Source organism: Gossypium hirsutum, chromosome A09 (genome assembly GCF_007990345.1).
Source record: "Gossypium hirsutum isolate 1008001.06 chromosome A09, Gossypium_hirsutum_v2.1, whole genome shotgun sequence".
NCBI lineage: Eukaryota > Viridiplantae > Streptophyta > Magnoliopsida > Malvales > Malvaceae > Gossypium > Gossypium hirsutum.
In genome coordinates this window covers 67,722,932-67,734,613 of record NC_053432.1, presented here as the reverse complement: position 1 = coordinate 67,734,613, position 11,682 = coordinate 67,722,932, and the positions used below count along the sequence as shown (strand labels likewise).

Below are 11,682 nucleotides of genomic sequence, written 5' to 3'. Positions count from 1 at the left end.
TCAATGCTTAATTCTTTTTTCTTCTTCTTTCACTATACTTTAAAGAGTATGTGATATGTTTAAATTCGTTTGTGATGTATTAAACATTGAAATGAAATGCCCCAAGTAGCTATGATATATATATTCAGTGGGTGGCAGATGAATTTGTTGTTCATTTAATGGGTTTGACTTGGCCTATTCCCCTAATGCAACTTGTAGTTATTAAAAGCTTACTTTTCTCAAGTTTCAAAATATTATAAAGATTTGGGCGGCCTAGCCGGGTGGAGGGGGTGTGCAGAAACCACAAATCTAGGCGGTTTGACCTTGGAGAGTCATTTAAAATACTATGGGATCCGCCATTATTAGAAGCTTTAGTCACATGATAATGTGTGAGAACAACTAGATTAGAAGCATCAAATTTATTACTATTCTCATCACCATCTCCAATTTCAACCAAGGCCTATGCCTAAGTTTCTTGATATAGTAATATGTTATTTTTATTCTTCGTTTTTCTTCACAATATTTCATATATATATTTAGATATAAATATTTCTATTCACAAATTAATAAAATCAATAAAAAATTACAAAATCATACTGATAGCAATTATAATTTTTTTTTTACATTTTAATATCATTATACAATTTTTTTTTCATTTATACCTCTACTAACTTTAAACCTTTGATTGAGTTAGCGTATGAGTTAACCAAACATCAACTCGATTGGAGAAATTACAACAATACATTTCTATATTTAAAATAAGTTATATTAGATGTTAAGTAATGCTATCTAACATGATAGCATTTTAAGGTGTTATAAAAAACGACAACACTAACTAAAAAAAAATTGGAATGCATTTAATATTTTTGATCATATGTATTTTTTTTAATTTCGTACTTATTGTATATATATTATTATTACAGAAAAATGACAACGCTAGCTAGAAAAGTAATTAAAGTGCATTTAATATTTTTATCACATGTATTTATCTATTTAAATTTATTTTTACTCACAATTTAAATAAATTTATTTTTTTAAATTTCATAGCACATATTCATATATATTATTAATTTCAAAATATATATTTTATTATTTATTAAATATTATTTTTAAATGCAGAATTATATTTTAAATATATAATTTGCATGTATATACATGTAATCAAATTACTACTGGGATATAATCGTTCACGTATCTAGTTGGACCGAAAATTACTAAGAAAAAATCTGACTTATTATCTTTTCCGATAGGATGATGTGGACAGTTTCATAGCACCCTTTTCTCATTTATATCTTTCCCTTACACCGAGTAATGTAAAATTGTAAATATAAACAAATTGCAGATCCAGAGGAGCTATTTCTCTGTCACCTGCTTGTTTATAGAAAGAAGAAACTTCACATGGCTTTAGCCGTATTTGGAGGCAAACCGCATGCGGAACTGGTCTTTATATAGGGTTTTCCGTAACACTATATCTCCGCCTATCTCCTCTCCAAACTGCAACATTTAAAGATTAATAGAAGGAGAAGGAACTTCTAAAACACAGAGAGACATGGATAGAAGATACTCTTTCTTTTTGGTGGCCTTTGTCCTGGTTTTCATTTCCATGGAAGGTAGCAACAGCAAGAAGACACCCTATGATGCTGCTTCAACTCATTATACTGTTTTGGCACCCACCAGTACTGGACAAGAAAGAGTTTACTGCCTAGCAAGAGGAGCTTGTAATGGAAAGGTACTCACATGTCCGAGACAATGCGCTCAAAGAAAGCCCAAAAAGAATAAGAAGGTCAAAGGATGCTTCTTTGACTGCAGTAGCAAATGTGAAGTCACCTGCAAATGTAAGTATATATATTTATATGTATGTATGGGTGTATCTATGTGTAATCTGTGTATGTATGCTGATGATTTGAAGTTGTTTGACAGGGAGAAAGCCAAACTGTAACGGATATGGGTCTCTATGCTATGATCCAAGGTTTGTTGGTGGTGATGGAGTTATGTTTTACTTCCATGGAGCCAAGGATGGAAATTTCGCCATTGTATCAGATAAGAACCTCCATATCAATGCACACTTCATCGGGACACGACCCCAAGGACGTACACGAGACTACACATGGGTGCAAGCCTTGGCGGTCATGTTCGATACTCACACTCTCGTCCTCGCGGCAAAGAGAGTTTCTCAATGGGACGACAGCTTCGACGCTCTCATTGTAAGATGGGACGGCGATGTCGTAAACATCCCGACCGACGGAGAAGCCGAGTGGAGGACTAATTCGGAAGAAAGGGAAGTGATAGTTGAAAGAACTGAGGAAACCAACGGTGTTAAGGTCACAGTTGCAGGGCTGGTGGAGTTGAATGTAAAAGTTAGAGCCATTGGGGAACATGAAAACAAGGTTCACAATTACCAGTTGCCTGCTGATGACGCCTTTGCACATTTGGAGACACAGTTCAAATTCACCGGACTAACCAATCTAGCGGAAGGGGTGTTGGGACAGACTTACCGGCCGGACTACGTTAGCCCCGTGAAACGAGGTGTGGCGATGCCAATGATGGGTGGGGAAGACAAATACCAAACGCCATCCTTATATTCGCCTCTCTGCAATCATTGCAGGTTTAAAGGAACAGCCGGTTTAAGTTCCAACTAAGGACTGATTAAAAGTGAATAACATACATGTGTCTTTTGACTCCTTGTTTTGTGATTAGAATTGTAATGCTAATAAGGGCCAGATTTTTGCCCATCACATATCATTACTTTAAACAAGATGTATACAACATATATCGATGTAAACTTGCTTAGTTTGGGTTGTTAAGTAATAAATTGTTGATTTTTTTTTTAGTAATAAAATTGTTGCATGTTGATATACTAATTAATAAAAAGAAAAAGGTCGAGGAAGCTGACTTTTACATTGGAATACTATAAACATGTACATTATGCAGAGAAGGTAGAGCTGAAGATGCGATTCAGATGCTCGAGGAAGCTACCGATGAGAGTGTTTACTTGAATAAAACAATGTTAGAGAGTTGTGAAAATACATGGAGAAGACAACTACGTTATTGATTTTGATTTCAAATAATATTCGATGATGCTTGGAAAATATTTTCATTTTTTCACAGATGAGTCCAAGCAACGAATACCACCAGCGATCATATGAAAGCAAGACCAACATGAACGTTAAACCCAAGGAGAGAAACAAAAGGAAAATATGGGTTTTTTCTAATTCAATTTTTGTTATTAATTCTTTGTTTCTAACTAAACTTAAAACTGGTCTCTTTTATTCTTCCTAGTTTAAGATATTCTTTCTGTGTCTTTCAATTATAATTTGATTTCTTTATGTCCTTGAAAGTGATGTGATGCAACTAATTTAAGGAGTTGGTTTTGGACGTGGCATAATCTGATTATTGCCTTCATTTCGAAAAGCCTTTTTTTGACAATGAGCAAGATGGATATTCCAAAACAAAACAAACGAATACTAGGAAATATCACTAAGAATAAAGCAAGGTTTTTGGCTCAAGGATACGGCACAGGTACAGAGAATTAAGTTTGATGTGAAATTTGCTCTAAGACCCAGATTTGAGGTCATTAGGTTGCTTTGGAACTTGCAACTTATCTTAACATTAAGTTGTATCGAATGCATTTTTGAATAAGTTCATAGATGAAGAAATCTATTCGGAACAACATAAGGGGTTTGAAGATCCTAAGCATCCAGACTCAAAAAGGCACTTCATGATTTGAAGTAGGCTCCCATGTCAAGTGATGTGAGGCTTTCAAAGAGATCCGAGAGCATCCTTTTCATCAATTTTCTCTCTAGATTTTTATTTATGCAAGATTGTTTTGAATATCTTCATGTATTCTCAAGTCATGATTAATTAAATTTTATTTTTCTGGAATGGTGATAGATTCTACATATTAGTTGATTAATTATTAATTTTGATCTATGTTAATTATTAATTATTTAGTCTTGTGATTATTTAATTTCTTGTATGGTTATCGTGTTTAATTTATTAATTTGATAATTTTAATTTGTTTTGAGAGAAGAAAGTAAGGTTGAGATCTAGATTGAATAGATTAGAATTAACTCTAGTAGCGATGAATGAGTTAATTTGCAGCTATAATAGGAATATATTTGATATCCTAATCAACACGATAAGTTTGTTCGTTATGACATCTTGCCTTATAGTGGAATATAGCTAGTGGGGAAAGAGGATTAACTTAGATAGATACTACAATGGTTTAGTTAGTCCATTGAATCTTGAGTTAATAATTACATAGATTGAATGACTGCACGAGGGATAATTGATTAACTAGATTAGGTGAAATTAAAGTTCCAAGATCATACACTTTATTGAGAAAGTTGGGATTTTCCATTGCTCTAGTTTTGTGAAATCTTTATAATTTGCTTAGTTTAATTTTAGTAGCAATTAGGATTTGTTTGACTTATCTAGATTTACATAAAATCAAATAGCTAGTACTTAGTAGACGTGTGCATGGGTCGGGCTGGGCTCAACTAAAAATTTAAGTCTGACCCAGCCCCAAAAATTGGCCTAAAATTTTACTCAAGCCCAACCCGAATAAAAATGTTAAAACCCGAGCTCGACCCGGCCTGCTCATATTAGTTTTTATATTATTTTTATATAATTTTGAAATATATAATATATCAAAAATACTAAAAACATCAAAATAAATATTTCTCAACAAATTGAAAATAAATTTTTAAAAATATGTATACTTAAATAACACTAAGATAGATGCAACTTAACAAGCAAATGCCTCTAAAATAATAACAAAATTAACAAATGTCTTTAAAATAATAACAAAATTGACAATAAAACAAGTTTTATACAATATCCAAATAATAACAACAAAATAGTAACAACATGATAGTAAAATAGTAGCAAAATAGGGAGAAAACAATAAGAAAATAATATTAAAAAAATAGATTCTTTTGTCCTTTAGTGAATTCGGGCTGGTTCCAGTCCACAAATGCCTTACTCAAGGTCCAACCCGTTTTTTATAATAAGCCTTATTTTTTTGTCCAAGCCCATTTTTCGGGCTTATATTTTTGCCTAAACCCTTTCATATTTCGGGCGGGTCTTCGGATCGAGCCGGATGACCCGACCTATAAACCGGTCTAATCAATACATGCATTAAAATTTTTAACCTCATTTATTTTTCTTGTAGCAATGACTTAATCTTGTTGCAACTTACAATATATCTATACTTATATCTGCAAAGCAAAAATCAACAATGTTTCACAAAGTTTGGTGATGGAAGTTGTGGATGGCGATAGATGATGTGAATTGTGAGTAGGGGCGTGCAAAAAAAAAATCTAAATCGAAAAAACCAAAGTGAACCACTAAAAACCCCAAATTTTTTTTTGATTTTTCAGTTTAATTGGCTTTCAAGTTTGATTTAATTAGTTTATTCAATTAGTTTTTAATTTTTACATTTTAAACCTATTAAATTCATAATCCATTTACATATCCAAACTCAAATTTAAACCTTAAACTCAATACCAATTAAAACTTAATATTTTTAAAAGCCCAAATTCATTCAAATTTAAAACCTAAATTAATAATTTAATTTTTTTATGACATTTATTTTAATTTTTATCATTTAATATATAAAAAAACCCTAAAACTAAGCCTAAACACATGGTATAAATATATATTATAAAGTCATTTCAACCTTTCTTCTATAGTGTACTAATCATCAGCAGAGATATTTAAATCATGAAAATGAAATGCTTACATCCAAGCCTTGTAAGAAAATGAAAAATCCCATACGAATGGCAGAGTTAACAAACATGGAACATTGGAATCCAATAGGAAAACCATAAACTGATTTTGAGTTAATTAAAAATTGTTTCATTTAAATTTTAATATTTTTATAATTAATTTGAAATAAAAATAAAAATAAAAGTGATGCGTTATGTTAAATTGAAGAAAGAAGATAATTATGTGAAAAAAAATTAAAGGAAATAAAATCATAAATACTTCAATTAGGGAAAAATTTTAACTAAAAAAAACACTGAAAAACCGAACTGAAGTGAAAATTTACAATTCTGTTATGCTCCCAAGTTTGTTCAGCTTATTCAATTTACATGGCTAATTTAATTTATTCGATTTTCGGTATAAACAAAACGAACCGACTAAATGCACACCCCTCACTAGGGATGTTCACAGTTTGGTTAAAACCGAATTAACCAACCGAATCGATCTAATTCATTTAATCGGGCGGTGGCTGAATTTAGTTCGGTCGACAGTCGGTTAATAATTTTTTGGAATTTCAATTATCGGTTAATTCAGTTTGAAACCAAGTAATTAACCGAATTAACCAATTAACCGAAATAGATAATATATAATATATATAACCCATCCCCAATATATAAATAATTAATATATATAGTGTTTCTAATGTCTTATTTATTGTTTCCACCTTTATTTAAAGTTTTTTGAACTATTAAATAAAAGAAAATGAACATTAGCAATATATATTTTTTATATATTTTATACTTATTTTAACCAAAAGACAAAAACATATAAATTTCAGTTTGATTAATGTTTTTAAAAGAACTTCAATTTAATTAACAGTTAAATTTTTTTTACATTTCAAAAAAATCAATTAATAGTAATTTTATTCAAATATTATTCAAACCCAACTGAGAGTGATTCACTAGTGTTCTAATAGTCGGAGTCTATCCCTTCTTAGTGATTGGAGTAGTTTATATATGTAGTGGAGGGGCAATTTGATATGGGTCCCTTTGTCCTATATATGCCCCTAGTTTATAGTTTAAATAAGGGGAAAAGCGTAGGGTATGGTTAGAGGCGAGGAGAGTTAGTTTTAGGAATTATGAAACATGATTAGGTGCTATAAAGTTATAATGATTTGGATATCAATGTACGAACATTTAGTAAGTTTAGAGCTTGAATTTAAATCTCTATATTTACAATTTGAATAGAAAACCAATAAATGATGTAATGATTATGGAAGAGGTAGGAGTAGGATGATAGCTTGTTTACCAAGCAAAGCAAAGGATGAAGTTGTTGGTTGTTCAATATTGGGCCAACAAAAAGAAGGCGGAGAATCGTGTGTGACGGTAGAACTGAAGCCATGCCCATCTATGCATGCATGCCTGACTCCCCCAGCATCTTTATAGGCCCTACTCTCCCTCCTTTCATTGCCAACTTGCAACCTCAATTTCCCTCAATGCAAGCAAAGGTGAATAGAAAGGAAGAAATGGATCATCGTGTTCGTCTTTTCAAGTTTCCCTGACCCCATAAATTAATTTCTATTACAATATCAAATTTCATTGTTACAATAAATAATTTTATCATCATCACTATTCTTTTTATTCTCACCCAAACTAATATTAATATCTATCCAAATCTTTATGAGCACAACATAGAAGAATCTCTTGAACTTAGTACATTACCTTTCTAATTAGAATGCAATGATGAGATAAGATGGAGCAGCAGAAGAAACCTTAAAAAAAATGGTGGATTCTTAGAAGAAAAATAGATGTTTTACGTATATTGAACTCAACCATGAAATACCAACAACAATATTTGTATTTTTGGTCCGACCAAGTGGCAGCCAACATCAATGCTTTACTCTACTTACCACCAATTGTCGAAGCAACTCATGTGAGCTTGAATTGAGAAAGAAGCAACTTTACACCTCTCATCTATACCATATTTGGGTTAAATAAAGTTAAACCCTTTCGTACTATTGCCCGAAATACAATTTAATTCAAAAATGGTTAAAATCTGCAATAAATTCCTGTATTTTTTTAAATTTAAAATTTAGTCCCTATATTTTTATTTTTAAGAATTTAATCCCTCTACTTTTCAAATCTCAAAATTCATATCCAACTATTAGTACTGGTAGGTAGAATTATTTTATGAAATTCGGGTTTATTATAATGTCATTTTTGTAGCTATATATATTGCTACCAAGTGAGTATTTTTTTTATTCCAAAATGTCACGCCGACAAATTTAACAAAAAAAATGTTAACAATTGAAACGGAATTTTGAAATCTAAAATGTAAATAAACTAAATTCATGAGAATAAAAGTATAATAACTAATTTTTAAATTTGTGAAGAGTACAAGGACCTATGCCATATTTTAACCTTCAAAATTTGATATCTTAAAAAAGTAAATGTTTTTAATTTAATAGAATAATGTTGCTTTATTTTTCTACAATTCAATAATAACATATTTCTTTAGAGTTGTTATAACAATTAAATTATGTAGAATTAGAGACAGTTCACAGCATAAAAAGAGTATTGAGTCACAAAGATGAAAGTAGTTCACGTTGTAAGTAGTGCAAGCAGCCATTAAGAGTGGTGATTTAGCAATGTTGAGATTGTATTCGAGTAGAATCGATGCTATGGTTTCGTATCTTCTTCTGAGGCTCCCCTCGATGTTGAGAGGGGATACTTATAAAGGAATGATTCCCAACCAGTATGCACTCTACCTCATATGTGCAAAGGGTAGGGAGGCGAATGTCAGTTTAGAGGCATTGCTAGAGTCGATTTAAATGACTGATAAATTTTCTATACAAGTTTTAAGAACATACTTTACAATATTCATTTTTATTTAATTTTTATATTTTAATTATATTACATAAGATTTGTCATGTCATTTTTAAAAGGTTATATTAACAATTTTAGTAACGAAAAGACCTGATTGATATAACATCGAATCATCAATAATTTAAGATATAATTAGAATGTTTTAAGTTTTGGGGTCAATTTAAAATGAAGGTCATAGATTGAGGATATCTAGTGAAATTAACCTTTTTCTTTAAATTTAATTTAATATAATTTATAGAAATAAATTTCTTTTTGGTTGAATTTAGAACTCTAAGATAATTTCCCATTTAACCCATTAAGAAAATTTTAGATTTTTGTTATAGAAGGTGAAGCAGGGATCTGTTTAGGTTTTTCTAAGATTAAAGTTATTATAATTTCACCTGTGATACAGTTGAAAAATAAATTTTCATATTTTTGTTGTACATATTCTGTAGAATATAGTAACATAATAATAGCTTTTATATAAATGGACAATAATTGCCTTAACGTTAATAAGATGGGACAGAAGAAAAAAAGTGTTTTTGCCTTCGTTGAATCTAATGAATCCAAGAAAATAAAAGAGGGTTAAAGAAGGAAGCAGGGATCATCGGCTTGGATCGATCTGCTCATAGAAATTAAAGCCCCACAGGGAGCCATCAGCCTCGTTGACATTAGCTGGAAATAGGGCCCAATTTAACCGCAATCGCTACGGAAACTTATTTCCTAAGTTAGCCAAGCATTCCCAATCACAAGCCGAGGCAATGATTAATTCCTTTTAATGGTGTTGGATGGTTATATCATATCTCGATTATATTAAAAAAACAAGCGAAGTTGAATGTCTATTGGAAGTAATTTTTTTTAATATTGTTTTTCTTTTTATTTATAATATTTGAATCCGATATCTTATTTAGGAAATATTATAATTTTTATTACTCGATCACTACAGAAATAGAATGAGGCTAATAAACCTGAGAACTAAAAGTTTCACTTTTTGTATTGAAAAACGAGGCTTTGTGATTCTTATGAATCTAATTCATTAAAATTCCATCAAATAAAATGGAAGAATTATAAATCTCCAAAATAATAGATAAAAATATCGCAAATAAAGCCATTGCGTTGCGATACCTATCAAAGGAGCCGTTCCTTATCTAGGGGCTACCTTACCATAATTTGAATTCAATGGTTTCAAACCATAATTTGAATTCAATGGTTTCAAAAAATTCCCTACAACAGTTTGTCTTAGACCAGATCTAAAACTACCCTCAACGGTTTGTGTAGCCATAAATCTTATTTTGTATTCAATGAGATCTGTTGACTTTGTATATTAAATAAACAATCTTATCATAGACCCATTGTAATCTTGAAACTATATAACAATGAAAACAGTAACCTTAGTTGCCATCTCCATATCTGGTTTACTTGTAAGTTTTATTCGGTATGCCTTATTTACTGCTTTTGGGCAACCCTTTCAACAATTAGTAGATCCATTTGAAGAACACGGGACTAATTGAAGTAATGATGCCCCAATATGTATGTTTATTTGGTCACATATCCACTCCAAAATCTACTCTGTTTTCCCTGCTTTTCCAAGCAATGTAGCTGCTCATCAATTTCTTTCCTTTCAAATAAACATCCCAATAGAGTTTGCTAAAGTTGATAAGTATGTCTTCTAGTTAACTAAAGTAGCATATTTTACCTAACTTCACCCTCCCATATCCTAAATAAAAAGCTCCCATTTCTCATCCAATCAAAACATCCATAACATTTTTTGTTCAAGGACCACTTCTTCCCTTCCATTTTACTTTGTTTTAGTTGCCATAACGTCACCTTCCAATACAACCCACAATGAGGCAACAATATGTCTTCACTACTCTCACGTTGCTCATCCTGTTTTCCCTCAGTTGTTCAACAACATTAGCCCAAGCTCCGGCACTGGCTCCAGCACCTTCTGGTCCGACAAACGTCACCAAGATCCTCGAAAAAGCCGGTCAATTCACCCTCTTCATTCGTCTTCTAAAGTCCACTCAAGTGGCCAACCAGCTGCTCGGTCAGCTCAACAATTCCAACAATGGTATGACCGTTTTTGCACCAACGGACAATGCTTTCTCCAGCCTTAAATCGGGCACATTGAATTCACTCACCGATGAACAAAAAGTGGAGCTGGTGCAATTCCACATCGTCCCAACATACCTCACCTCGTCTCAGTTCCAAACCATTAGCAATCCTTTGAGAACCCAAGCTGGTGATAGTGGCGATGGCAAGTTCCCTCTCAATATCACCACTTCGGGGAACTCCGTGAATATAACAACAGGGTTGACAAACACCAGTGTTTCCGGCACTATTTACACTGATGGTCAGCTTGCTGTTTATCAAATCGATCAAGTTCTTCAACCATTGCAAATATTTGCACCTAGGCCTCCAGCTCCAGCACCGGCACCGGCAAAGTCGAAGAATAAGAAGGCTACCACCGTTGCTGATAGCCCCGATGTTACCCCAGCTGATAACTCCAAAGCGGCCACCTTGCAAAATGTTGGTTTGTTTGGAGTTGCTGCTCTAGTTATTGCACTTTCTTTGTGACCATGAAAATGGAGAAAAGAAGAAGACAGTGATTTTGATGGTGATCAAGATGGCGAGTGTTTTTTATTTTTTCAATAATTATCATTTAAAAAATTTATGTTCTGTATGAAGATTGAATTTTGAGTTTGTCTTGTTGATTTCATTTATTTTTGTTTTGAAATTTTCTTTGTTATCTCTTATTTCTCAATTGTAATTGTGAATTTTGTGGCACTTTCTTCCTCCTTTCTCTTTTTAAGATTTTGCATCATTGCATGTTTTTGAAAACTTTTATTTTCAAATATTCATATTTTATTTAGATTAAATTCATATTCAAATTAAGCTGAATTAAGTATAAAAAAATTCTTTCTAAATTATTAATAAATGTTGAGTATAATGGTAAAATATATTGTACAGAGAAATACATATTTAAACATTGGATATAACATTATTAGAAAAACAATTATAAACTAGAAACATAAACCGACTAAAACCCAAAGCACTTTTATAAAGATGCTCAATTTTTCAACCCAAATTCATGTATTAAAACATTTCTTTCTCCAAGCCTTCTGAAAAGAAA

The 11,682-nt window shown here is 31.7% G+C and overlaps 2 protein-coding genes across 2 annotated transcripts; both read left to right on the top strand.

Annotated features, from left to right (window-relative positions):
• The first annotated feature begins 1,294 nt into the window (after positions 1 to 1,294).
• LOC107889257 (uncharacterized) lies at positions 1,295 to 2,787 on the top strand. The gene is made up of 2 exons (XM_016813620.2): positions 1,295 to 1,814; positions 1,900 to 2,787. The coding sequence occupies exons 1-2, from the start codon at positions 1,529 to 1,531 to the stop codon at positions 2,616 to 2,618; spliced, it is 1,005 nt and encodes a 334-aa protein (XP_016669109.1). The 5' UTR covers positions 1,295 to 1,528; the 3' UTR covers positions 2,619 to 2,787.
• Positions 2,788 to 10,181: 7,394 nt separating this feature from the next.
• LOC107889256 (fasciclin-like arabinogalactan protein 12) lies at positions 10,182 to 11,345 on the top strand. Its single transcript, NM_001326759.2, has one exon. It carries the CDS (start codon positions 10,395 to 10,397, stop codon positions 11,124 to 11,126), a length of 732 nt encoding a protein of 243 aa, NP_001313688.1. The 5' UTR covers positions 10,182 to 10,394; the 3' UTR covers positions 11,127 to 11,345.
• The last annotated feature ends 337 nt before the right edge of the window (positions 11,346 to 11,682 follow it).